This window comes from Echinococcus granulosus (assembly GCF_000524195.1).
Source record: "Echinococcus granulosus chromosome Unknown EG_S00002, whole genome shotgun sequence".
NCBI classification, from domain to species: domain Eukaryota; kingdom Metazoa; phylum Platyhelminthes; class Cestoda; order Cyclophyllidea; family Taeniidae; genus Echinococcus; species Echinococcus granulosus.
The window spans coordinates 3,114,970-3,128,525 of record NW_020170382.1 but is presented as its reverse complement, the minus strand read 5'-3'; the positions used below and the strand labels follow the sequence as shown (position 1 = coordinate 3,128,525).

The 13,556-nt window shown below is 41.0% G+C and overlaps 1 protein-coding gene across 1 annotated transcript; it reads right to left on the bottom strand. All coding sequences in view use genetic code 11, as the record gives it.

The window, feature by feature from the left end:
- Positions 1-1,686: 1,686 nt before the first annotated feature.
- EGR_00664 (Transmembrane 9 superfamily member) lies at positions 1,687-12,859 on the bottom strand (the record flags this gene model as incomplete). Its single annotated transcript, XM_024489913.1, has 11 exons — positions 1,687-1,754; positions 1,839-1,915; positions 2,004-2,087; positions 3,720-3,866; positions 5,106-5,673; positions 6,849-7,110; positions 8,052-8,183; positions 8,258-8,335; positions 10,337-10,614; positions 12,199-12,394; positions 12,776-12,859. 11 exons carry the CDS (start codon positions 12,857-12,859, stop codon positions 1,687-1,689), a joined length of 1,974 nt encoding a protein of 657 aa, XP_024355910.1.
- Positions 12,860-13,556: the final 697 nt, after the last annotated feature.

Below are 13,556 nucleotides of genomic sequence, written 5' to 3'. Positions count from 1 at the left end.
ACGGCTATCGCTGAGGCCTGGGCTCGTCTAGACCACAAATTTGATCTGATGTACAGCAAACGCTGTTTTGTTCATTGGTTTGTTGGTGAAGGCATGGAAGAAGGCGAGTTTTCCGAGGCCCGAGAGGATTTGGCGGCACTGGAGAAGGACTACGAGGAAGTTGGAACCGACACGGTTACAGAAGAAGGTGAAGATGAGGAGTAAAAAAGTCTAGTGAGCTTTCTGCATGTTCAGATATGCGTGTTCACGACTTCAAAAAAAAAAAGATTCTCATCGCCATTATCATTACCTGATTTGTCGATTTAGTAAGATTTTTGAGTTTCGTCCCTTTTGAAGTTTGTTTGAGAGCAAACCGGCTCCACTAACGTAGACAATGCGCATCACTACTGCCTAAAATTGCCCTCACCTACATAACACCCAAATTTCCAGTCTGATACAACACCAGTTTCTGAATTTGTTGCAAGTTTAGTTGTTGAACACCAAACACCAAACTTTCATTACAATTTAGCTAATTTACAGTCGCAATTTCTCCACAGATCTGCAAAGTTTGCGACCTCCCCGAAAAACCCTACAGACGTGTTTATGCTTGATTTTTGAAGTAGTTTATAGGTTCTCGTGTTTTGGAGTGAAAAGTTAGTACGAAGAGTCCTGTGAATAAAAGTTTTGTATTTTTAAAGAAAGTTACAGACGTACATGCAATCGATTTAGAAAGTCTCTTGAAACAAAATTTCGCTTTCCTGCAAAAAACGCTCCCCTTATGTAAAGTAATGTATTGATACGATACCTATTCGGAAAGTTCATTCCCTTTAAAACACCGGTGGAATTGTGTAGTAATAAATGTTAATGCAATGTTAGCGCCAAAATTACAAACCTTTTGACAAAGTACATAGAGGAGGGCCACTGTACTGGGTAGGGGTGATGAAATAAGCACCCTCCCATGCTATTGGCTGGAAGTGGCCAATCAAAAAGGCAACTGCCGGCTTTCCTTATTGTGTCCTTATTTCTAAGGTTAATGTATTAAGCTACTTCTTAAATGAAAATAAAGTGCTATGGAGGCGTTAGGTTCTAGAACTGAGTATGCTCATTTTCCATGACTTCGCGAATGGTGGAGTCATTACTGTCCAAAATAATTGTCCGCTACTATGTTGACACAATGGACAAAATGAAGTCTGAATCGTGTCAATACTACTGATATTTATATTCCCCTCTCGTTTGCTCCTGATGCATGCAGCAGAGCCTGCTAGAACTGATCTAGTGCCTGAAAGATATGATGGCCTAGACACGCGATGGAGATGATATTCTTGGTACGGATAAGCTTTCACGCCTGATGCTTCAAACTTCGCTCGTTTCCTCATCTACTTTTTTTCCTAGCAGACGGGATGATAACCAATGAATTTACGGGTTCTGAAAAATTAATAAAATGAGTCAGTTTTCACCAATAAACAACCGCCTTCAACCAAGGACCATTCACAAAAAAAATTAGCACTGAAAATGAAGTCATTTTTGACAGCTAGACACTTTTACAGTAAACACGGCATGAATGATGGGGATCAGCGCTAAGTATTCCATTTTTTCTTGTGGAAAAGAAAGAGTAGCAGTGCGATTACAGCGGTCAGGTATGAGTTTATGAAAAAAGGAGAAAAACAGATGGAATTCGTAGGCCCACCCGCTGTTGCAAGCGCTAAACTACTCAATTTTGACGGTTGAGTAGATGGTTCGTACAAACCGATTCGCCGAGAGGTATCCAATGGCGCCTAGGAGGTAAGGGAACCCAAAGATGGACGATCAAGAACAATCACAGATGCTGATCCACAAGTTAGGCGAGACATTAAACTAACCACACATGCATCCCAGGGCGAAGCAAAAGAAGGCCATGTAACTGAAGTAAAAGGCGGTCTGAAATAGTCCAAACATTCTGCAAAAAGGCGAAACAAGAAAGACAATAAGGCCGTCGCAAGACCTGCCTACTTGAAAACAATGTGAGGAGATGAGTTACAACTCACTTTGTTTTAAAGAGGAAGTAGTAAATGGAATAGATGTACACGTAGACAGCCGTGGAGGCGCCAGAGAAGAAACTTATCCATTGCCTGGAAGGAAAAGCGCAGAAGTAGGAATGGGATAGCCCGATGTGGACTAAACGAACCTCATGAATGTAATTCAACCTTTTCGGTTTCACGAATAGAGTTTAACAGAGTTTCAAAGCTGCAGAAACCTCTCGTCAAATGCATATAGCATTTCCAGAACGTACTGCTCAAAAACGGTATTTAAAAACATCGTTTTGGCAACGAAACTCTCTGAGGTAGAAGCGCTACTATTACGAGGATTCTCTATCCTCAACGATAATGAAAAACTACGTGTTGCTGTTGATCAAAGACATATTTGACGTGCGTGATGATGCATTACGTTGACATGTACATTAACTGAAGGCTAGGCAAATGGATCGCATTGACATGCCTTAGCAAATGGTAAAGAGCTTCTTTTACGCACATGCTAAATGCAAACCGTGCACTTGAGAACGATTGCTGACTGATGTGATGGAAGTGGCTTCTACATCCAAACATTGAGCAAATGAACATCAATAATTACGCCAGAACGGTCCAGTCAACACCCACACTCAGAAAACAGTGCTATGTTTGTGTAATGGATTGAAAAGGGAATTGTTCATTTGCCAAAGGCCGAACAACTATGACTGAGATCTATGTAGTGGATACGATACGTCACAACTCAAAAGTGCACAAGAAAACTTTCACTAAGAAAATATCCACAGCTAGTCAATCAGCTGGAAGAAAGCCCTATTTTGAAGTGACAACGCAGGATCAAAATTTAATTGTGGGAAAATTCGTAGCTTAGAATAGGAGGCCAAAACAACCCCTCTCTCCTCTTGGTATTCAACAATCACACGCAAAATAGACGACTGGAAACTGAAATTGAGATAAATTAGGTTGTTCCCTTCTAGGCACAGAAAGCAGAACTCTAAATAATCTTATCTCGATAGGAAAAAATAGCCAATCGTAGAGTGATTATTTTAAAAAACAAAGTATTTTGAAAAGATTCCTAGGCTTATCTACTCATCCCTATAAGGCCAGCACCAACTCATTTGGCTACCGCATAGAGACTAATCGTATCAACAGTGTGAAAGCAATAAGCACAGAACTTGCAAAAATCGCAAGCTGTAGCGGAACCACATTAACTTAATTTGTGGGCCGTACGAAAAGGTTTTCCACCTCCCGCAATTCGACCTCGTGGCAGTGGTATAGAGATCTCCTTGTGCCATCTACGTCCACAGTCTTCCAGCCCTTCCACAAGTTTGCTGATAAAGACACTCTTCAGACTCGTGCAGTTTATAGTGCCTTCATAAGCAAATCAGGTAATAAGGCAGTCCACAACAGAATATGCATTAGGATGGCTTTCGATCGGTATTATACCTCCATATGGAGCTTGACGAGCTCTGTTGGGTCTACCAATTAAAGTAGGCTGATGTCTGGTACACCTGGCTTAAAGGCTAGCCTGCGAACAAGCGCTGGTAGTCCTAGAATATACAGTTTTCAAAAACGCTGTCAAAATTACTTATAACGATTGAACCCGGAAACTTATCCAAACCGTTTCTTACGAACTGTAAGATTGGCATATTTAATGGCCTAACTAGTCGAGACGCAAAACACTGAGTAGTCTAGACAGCGAAAATATCAAAATATCGGCAAAAGGGAACAGCAGCTCACCAGCGGTAGTCCTCGGCATTGAGAAGGAAGTAGGTGCACACGACGGTGGAACAGCCCGTCACAACAATGAGAATGAATATGACGAGGAGGGTAAAACCATACACATAGTAGACCTTGTAGGCCCAGAACGAGGTAAAAATGAAGTACCTGTAACATATAAGTCCATGTCAGACCTTGGGTTAAAGTATCTTGTCTCCAAATAACAATCACCACAATTTAAACAAAAAGGGAAAGTAAACTGACATTAGTCTCGAAAAATAAACTACTGCAGGACTTTTACGGCTATAAAATGATTGGAAATTAGTAGATGTGAGGGCCGTTACCCGTTCCGTCGTTAAAATTAAACTACGCAGGCCTATCCTAGGTATCCTGTCATTCACATACGGCAACACAGGGTGCTGCCCATTCCACTTATGCTACTTGTCTCCTAGCAACTCTCTCAGGGATTGCTCGGACACTACATTGACGGTGGTAGGCGGGCAGAAGGGCCGCCAAGTCACAGAAAAAACACTTTAGGTGAACAAATCTGTGTAAACTTAAAACAGAAGTAACATTAGAAACAACATTAACTTTTGAAAACCACCCCTGCCCGAGTTCCGTGCCATGACCAGTAAGAAAGAGTAGTGAATTGTTAAAGTCATCTAAAAATTTGATGTCTCTACGTGGTGGGAATATGAGATAAACCCAAATACCAAGCAAATGGTAGTAAAGCTGGCTGGAAGAATAAATACAGAGCAAAAACCAGTAAAACTGCTTCAAATTGTGTTCTTTGATAAATTGGTTTCGTCTTAGGGTAAATTTCCCGACAAAAAACTGACATAAGAAATACGCCCGTCCGTCCGCTATAAAATAGTGCCAAAAGTTAAGTCGCTCAACAAATGATCTCTACAATACGATCAGCAGTGTTTGACCGATGGGTCAATCGAAATACACAAAGGGTACCACCAACAATGGAATGGAATCTATTTTCGCTACAATGAAAAACTGACGTATGATATTTAATCCTGGCTTGTGGGTGGTATCAATGCACCCGACTACCTTGAGCTGAATGAAAGAAAAAAGTTACCATAGGAAGCACCAAGAAGGTCAATCAAAAGAAAAGGGGCGCTTCTATATTTTTCACTTAACGTTCGCCTCTTAAAACCTCTTGCCTTGTAAAATCCTCAAGAATAAAATGTGTGGGCCAAACTCTGATAGACGGAGTATCAGAGCACTCAGTAAAGAGGAGAGTCCATTTCAAAAAGACCATTTAGCAGCTGTTCATAAGTTAGCCTTGAGGGCAAGCCTTCCCACACAGTTTACGACTAGAGGCACAGAAAGCCCGAATTATGGGTAGTTACGAGATACGTGAGCATTACACTACCAAAATCCAGGTGATTCAAGGACAAGTTCAAGAGAAACTCGACGATCATACATTTTGATGAGCTAGATTTGAAGACAGGCATCCTCAAATACTTTATAACAAGAAGCATACAAAAATAGCAGATCTGAAATACCGAGAAACAGGAACCAAAGCTCAACATGCACCCCTGCGGATTGAATGATAGTTTAGTGAAATCATTGAGAGTCAGAGTTCCCTCGAGGACAACATACATCTCAATAAAGATTGAACCAAAAGGTAGTACACCGCCGATGAATGAGATGGCCAGAGGTTTGGTGAACCACTTAGAGGCGGGGATAGGTCGGGGGACGGAATTGACGCGACATGGATTGGCCATTCCGCTCGCGCTTGTGCCTATCGACCTACCGACGTTGCGCCCAAGCACAGTGCCCACAAGGTTCAGCGGCAGAATGACGAAGACGATGATGGCAAAGACGGCGAGCATGGTGAGGAAAGGAAGGACACGGGAGGTTTGATAGAAAAGGGCTAGAGTGTTTATTCCCAAGGCGATGATGACAACCAAAGTGGGCATCAGCAAGCTGCCCAGGAAGAGCTGAAGGATCCAGTTCTTACCTGAGAAAGAAGGACAGAAATACTTGTTACAGTGAACAAAGAAATGTGAAGGAGCTAGATGGATGGGCTCCACATTGAGCGACACTACTTATTGTGATGATGAAAAAGAATTCTAGTTAGTTGTTTAGACTAATGATACACACCACCACTAGTGGCGTGGTCGCCCAACCCTTTCGCGTGCTTAAAATAAGGTTGATTTAGGATAGGCTTGCCGCATGACGTCTTCGAGGGTTACATCGATAACAGCATCACCAAACCTCATCGAAAAATACTGCAATCCCAACTTCGGTAGCTGGGTGCTGCGCTAGTGGCAGAGAAGTGATGTGTCGTAGATAGTCGAATCTGCAGAGACTGTCAACAGAGAAGATGTCCACATTCTGGCTTTTTTGGTAACTGATCCTATTTCCAGGTCTGTCTTATGCTCAGCAATAGTGGAAGACCATAGTTAAATGGGGCTGAATCATCCATAAAACCGCTTGTGTTGATAATGAAAATGACCCGTTGTAATCACCAAGGTACTTTTTTAAAATACACATTTCACCATATACTTACATATGAAAAAAACTTCCACAAAGGGCGACCATCACGTGGAACTTGCGCGCTGTAGAACAACTTCATGCATTTAGTAATACTCTCCGAATGGGTTTACCTCCAATGCAATTAACCCTACAGGAGGTTAATATTCAGAAGCCTCATTCGAGTTCACAGGACGAATACCCACATTTCCGATGTGATGTAATTTAATCACCTTATTCCCCTTTGCGTTTCAAAAGTGATTACAATTACAATGGCCAAGGGGGAAGAGTGGTTGCAGGGAGGGTCAGGGAGGGCACTCAAAACAAGGGATCTATGTGGTAAAATTCTACTTGTTTTAATTACAAGTTTGACCACACTTGGTCCATCAACCCTCTACCCTTCTTTACTCTCGTAGTAAAGTTTCGTTTAACTCGCATACTTTAAAAATTCTTCAGTAATAATGCGGACGCTTTAGGCGAACAGATTCCACGGTAATATCTCGCGATACTATTTGTAGCGACGAGTAGTTGAGGAAATATCCACTTCAACGCAATGAGGACAGCATGCAACTAGCCATTGGCAAAAAATGGACGGTAAAAAGCCGTCAATTCACTCCATTCAAATCATTTAAGTGGCCGTAAACGCGAGTATTCACTAACCGCCCAACCGCAAGTAGGTGCGTCCTCCAATGAACCCGTTGACGGGAGAGAAGAGCGCATAGACAAAGATAATGGTAGAGAGGACACCGCCCCTCTCTGTGTACATTTTGCCGATAAGGGCTAGCAGAGCGACGATGAGGGAGACCACTGTGATGTGCACTCCGTTGCCAATGAGACTGGAGAAGTAGAGGATGCCTGCGGGACAACGAAATACGTCTCCGTGTACTTGCTTCCATCCGTACTCGTCTCCCAGCTCTCGCTCCTATGCAGGCGTGTGAGAGAGAGGTGGGTTAGGGATTAGGCGTATTTGGGTATTAAAATCTTGACAGTTCCAAAATATTTCTTCCCAACAACCCATTTACTCACTATTCATAAGTAGCATATTCGTGGCTCCATCACATACGCACTCCTTAGTAAGGAAGCATTGAATCATTTAGTACTGAACGTTCTATTCCATTCAGACAATTCATTTCAGTGTACGGTTGTTGTTTTCGAGTTGTACATATGGTGAATGAACTTAGTTGGTCCAAAGTCATGTTTGGTAAACGGACGAGTCGAATCAACTACTTGGTTGTCTAATGAACACAAGCTGCTGAATAACTTGAGAAGTTTTGTTTTTTGAAAAGCGGCCTTAGTCTGAACTTTGGATGAGCCCACGTAGATGGTGAGGTATACAGTAAGCTAATGGGTTTAATCTCGGTCATGCATGAATCAGGAAAGGTGAGATGTCACAGTTACTAATCCATCAACAATTGAATGAGTTCTGCTTCATGAATCAAAGAATGATAATTGAAGGAGAAGTTATTTTAAAGTCAATGATTTCCTACTACAATGGTATAACGAAGTGTCAAAGCATACAATATCTAATAAGAGTATCACTAAAAGTTGGTTCTCCAGGTGACATTACCCGATACAGCAGCTGCACAAAATCCAGTCAATGAAATCTAAGAAGATATGCATTACAACCTATTTTTTAAAAATAAGGGATTTTCGTCTACTGAACATCCCCAAAAAACTGCTTAAAACGTACACCAAATGTGCCTTTGAAGCATATTAGAATTATTCCAATCAGAAGTCGGCAGGCTGGGAGAGGCAACCCTCATCCCATATAACTAATTCCTATTTAACAAGTTCATCTGATTTTAAGCCTAATATTTTCTGTTACAAAAACAGAATTATTTTAGAAGGGTATCGAAAACTCACCAGATCTTCGAGACTGTCTTCACGATTGTAACGAGCGTAGTCTTTACGAAGTGTGCGCAGGAGGATCATGGATACTAACACGACAAGGAATATTACCATCATGAAGGAATTGAAGATGGAGAACCAGTGAATCTGTAAGAAAAGGAACATCAGAACATTTTAGGAGAGGGCGATGAAGGGTGGATGCGTTCCAAAGGGAGACTAACTCTGTGTTGATAGAAGCTTGCGTCCAAGTAGTAGTCGTAGCGATTTTCAAAGGGCAGTTTCGACTCAATCCAAGTGACCTAGAACATTTTACGAAAAAAGAAAGTCGTGATTATTAGGTTACGGGGATATGCGACTTGACTTCCAGCATTTCAGACCTTCTGCACCCCTACAACAACATAATTTACAGGCACCTGCAGCGTAAAACTTACTCCTAACGAATTACAGACATAAAGTAAACTGTTGCTTCAACTAAACATGCCATCTATGAAAGCAATACGGCATGAAATGATTAAGTAAATAACACAAGATGAGCCGTGGAACCTATCAATTTCACGCTTCACCTCCACCATTATTGTTAGTGGAATAAGGTCAAATTTGAACGATGCATGCAAAAAACGCTAATCTTTTAGAACAACCTTTCGCCGAATTAGAAACCAACGGACCGGGAGAAATCAAGTGAAAAAAATAAATCCTTTCAAGTTTTGACAATTAAATTGTTTTTGACTTAGATGAATAGATTAAAATGTGTCCTAATAGACAGACTTTGCCTTGCAAAAGATAATGTGAAGGATCTCATTGAAATCCATGAGATGGGGCACAGCTTTGTTGCGATATTCTCATCCCCAAAATGGCTTAACAGTGTCAGACTACCATTACAGTGGTCGGTGGAGAAGTGGATTAACAGATGTTTGAAATGTACCAATCAACAAGTGGTAAAAAAGGGTTACAGCAAAAAAAGCTCAAATAAATATGTTACGAGCCTTTCACACAAAGGGCCCAGTTAAGTATTTAACCACATAAGAACCAAAAGCGGTCAGAAATGCGCGGGAATGACGCATTTTCGTTGGTGAATGTAGCCTGGGAGACCTTTTCAAATGGAAGCATGGGAGGTCAAAAGGCACTGGAGGCATGCCCAATTTAGATTTTTTTGAGCTCTTTGGCATGAAGACCCTAGTAGAAATAAAACCCTTTCAGCTACCTGCTGTCTCTAGCGTGACTTGCTTGTGATGAAATTTTTAAAAAATTCACTCAAGAAGGGCTGATCTCATTCACCGATTTATTAAGCACACAAAAGCATTGTTTAAAAGGGCATGATTCAAGGCAAACTGAAAAAGCAATCGGTGCTAAGGGTGTTGAATTGGTTGACACTGAATAACATTATTCGTCTGGACTGATTAAGCCACGTCAAGACGCAGAAATAGAATGGTACTTTCAAATCATATACCTAACTCCGTAAGCATTTACGGGTAATTCCACCGTTGGGGCACTACACTGACAACATGAAGTCGTGTTGTCAGTCTTCCAATCCCTCTACACGTTAAAAAAACGACCTCTGGATCCATATGACCTGCAATGTCTTCAAAGGCAATTCGCGCCCTGCATTGGTACCAGCGTTAAGTAAATTTAATTCAAAAGAAAAACACCAATAGTCCTCATTTTTCTGACGCACACTTCCCTCAAAGACCACGGAAAAAAACTTACTATGGATGGCATAATATACACAAACTCACAATAGAAGTGTTATTAAAACCACATCAATGATTTGCTACCATCTCAAACTCGAGCTTAAAATCATGGCCAGTATTGAAGCGAGGCCAGATCTGAGCGGATTAAAAACGTGTTAAGCAATTGCTTGAAAAAAGCTGCCTATGCCCGTAATTTAAAGATCTGACATCTTCTACCGTTAGCAGACACTGGGGCGGAAGGACGGAATTGATAATGTGAACAAAAGGGGAAAAGGATGAATTTCGACCATAGCTTCACGAAACTGTTTTATTCTGCATCATTGCATTCTAGGTATTTTTGTTAGAAAAAGTAATTGAAGCATAAAGTGCTCTCGGTGTAAAACATCACTCAGCTTTAAGCGATACAGGACAACTGAACTCCTACGATACAATCCATAAAATTATTTTCACCACAAAAGCCTATTCAATGAACGCATGATACTGATTAAACAAGCCTAGCATTCAACACACACCTAAATATCTATTCCTAGAAAAAAACGAAGGCACTGGAATATTAAGAAACTAAACACGTGTGGCAGACATACACCCACAAAGCTAAGAAATCGGACGAACCTCATAGGTGTAGATAACCTCAGCGCCAGCAGCAACTTCAATCGGATCAGAGGTGCCCAGAGAAACACCGACGATTTGGTTGTGGTTGAAGAGAATCTCAAACTTCTTGTGCGTCCACAGCATCGCCTTACCGTCGCGCATTTCGCCCACCACCCCGACCAGGGAGAGCTCATCTAGATACATTTGGTACCAGTAGCGTTCGACGATGGCCGAGATTAATTGGCTGGCCTCGGCTTCTGTCAGGAGTCTGCGGCAAAACTCCGTCTTCTTCACCGACTCTGTTGGTGATCAATAAAACATACTGTTAATTGGGGCAGTACAGAAGCTAGCACATCACCATCACACGTTTGGCACATGGAGATCACAAACCACAGGCATTTCAGCGCTGAACGTTGAAATCTAGATAACCAAAGTGCCACAGTACTGCTTATAGAACCATAACAGCCATAGGTTACTACTGGATACGAACTCCTTCTTTTAGGATTACCCAATCCTTATAATACTAATCAAGGAAGCATCTCAGCGTCCGATACTATCATAAATCAAATATATGGAGTTGATTAATAAAACCTATACCACCGACAAATTCATTTCATGACCCGGCATATTATCCAACCGGTATAAAAACATCGAAAGTTAATCGCCCAGCACTGTAATAGCAAAATTACTCTAAAACGCCAGTCTCAGAGGCCAACTTGAGATTCGCGATGCTACCAATACGACATTTCAGGGTCCGAGGTCCGTGCCTAAGTCACCTCAGACTAAGCGCAAACTGCCGAGGAGACTACTCCAGAGTTAAAAATTCATTGAATTTAATGTAAACTATGTCCCTAAAAGCAGGAAAAATTAAGGCTAATTATATTGCTGAAGCAATTTCAGTGACGAAACTCAACTTTGATAGGCATTACGATTTGGAAATATTTTTCTGAACTGATAACTCAACTAAGCCTCAACCTCCTTGCACATTGGTAAGTAGGTGTAGAACTCACTGCACCAACGCCACATGATAATGCTGAAGGTAGGCATTATAACATGACACAGGTGGGCACTTACACAACTGAGATCGAATATCTGCAAACAACTCAGTGGAGAGAAAACCTAAGTCGTGAAATCCTGGCTTCTAAAGCTGAAAATACTCCCAACAGGTGCAAAGCCATGCAAGCACAGATAAGTCATTTTGATCTGCCACGTTCCCAACTGATGTAAGTGGCAGATAAATACTATTGATGATTTTTACAGCACACAAAATTGGACAGCACTGCAAAGAAAAAAATGCATATAATCAGAAAGTCCTGGACTCCATGCTTATATTGGAAAGGAAAGTAGTTATTTCAAGGTCATTTCACAAAAAAAACGGTCTCAAAAAGAGGGAAGTGAAATCAACTAAAGCAAAACACCGTACAACTATGCATCAACACTGCTTAAGTTGACGTTCCTCCGTTTTCCGAATTAAGATATCAGACTAAGTAACTGAATCAACGCTGTGACAGGAACCATGTCGACAAGATGGATACCATAAAAGATTGATGACCATTTGTCGGTACATTACACTCTCGTGACAAATGACTAAAAGCACTTCTCGCCCTTTGAATGAAATGCTGCTTTGGGCCGATAAACCCGAAGTTTAAGTCAGCAACTTATTCTCGGAATTGCCATTGGGATAATATTACCTTTTCCGATCCTACCGCTAGCTTTAAACTCATAAACAGTTATTTTTCGCAAACCCTCAACGAACCACTAATGAATTTCCCAAAAATTATTTCACTTAAGCATTTAAAGACAGATTTTGCTACCAAAAAGCAATCCAAATATGGAGATCATTAACTGCGTACGATTGTGCAAGTTAATAAAGAAGAACTTACGTTTGAATCGAATGTCCAGACCACTGAAGTCGAGTTCTATTCCCTGTAAAGCCTCAGCAAGCGTTTCATGATAGTGCTCCACGTTTTTAACTTCACCTTTGCAAAAAGGCAGTTTGAAGTAGGCGTAGGTTTCTTGAAGATTATGATAAGGACCCACTGTGTTCATCCAGAGCACTATCTGTTCGCCCTCCTCGTACTGGAGGAATTACAGGTGTAGTTACAGTTAAATGCATTAAAGATAAGGCCTTTTAAATAATCTTAACAATCTACAGGGATTTTTCCCAGCATGGTATTACATTTTAATTAGCCAAAGGTAAAAAACAGTAGAATTCAACAAGTATACGTATCTGTAAACGCCGAAGACAATAATCTGTATGGAATGATACAGACTAAAGTGACCTTATAAGTTCACAAAGGCACCTTTGACTTCGTTGCTTTATGTTAATTCGTGCTACCAGAACAGGGGAAAAATACATTCAAGTATTCCATCAGGATGCATTGGGAAATAAAGCCAAAAATCTGATGCCATGAATAATCCTGAACTATAAGTTCCAAGTCTCATGGGTAACTCGCTTACCACATGTGTGTGTTCATCACTAAAGGCCGAACCAAATAATATAACAAAAATAAAAATCCTCCATAGCCAGCTGTAACGCAACATCACCATGCACGCACTAAAAGTGCAGCACTAGTGTGCTTATCTTTTGATTGGTTAACTTAATTTTGAGCTTGGAAGAGGGCCTAAAAAGATGTGGCACTTTTTTAATAAAATTTGCACATTTTTGACAAATATGTGACAAAATAAATTTTTTAGTCCTGCCACAGTTTATTTCTGCCTAACACGCTAAAATCCTTCACCTACTCACAGTCTTGAAGGTTGGACTTTTGAATAATCTGAACGACGTATTTAATGAAATGGTCGTTTTTATGGCTTTTGAATGTTTGAGTAATAACTTCAGTTAAATTTGCATGTCGCCTAACCCAAGGAAGGCACTAGGCGCATCAGAACTCGTGGACACCAACTATGACTTTTGCAAGAATGTCAAAATTTGCGTGAATATTAAATACATGACATTATTTTCCATTAGCCATACTTTATTTTAGTGAGTGCGCGTGATATTTTTCAAAAGTAAACTAATTTTATTGCATTGAGGCACTACTTGACACATCAAGCTGAAATATTTTTCCCGACAACCTATTCGGTGCGGAACCCGGTACGACAGGAAGTATTTTAGCGTTCCAAGACTTCTCTGAAGACAAAGAAAACCACAGTGCTACAGTTGAATATGTATTATTGACGTACATAGGAGCTGGGTGGGCTGCTGTCATGTCCCAGAGGCTATGCCGCTAGGCGGAAG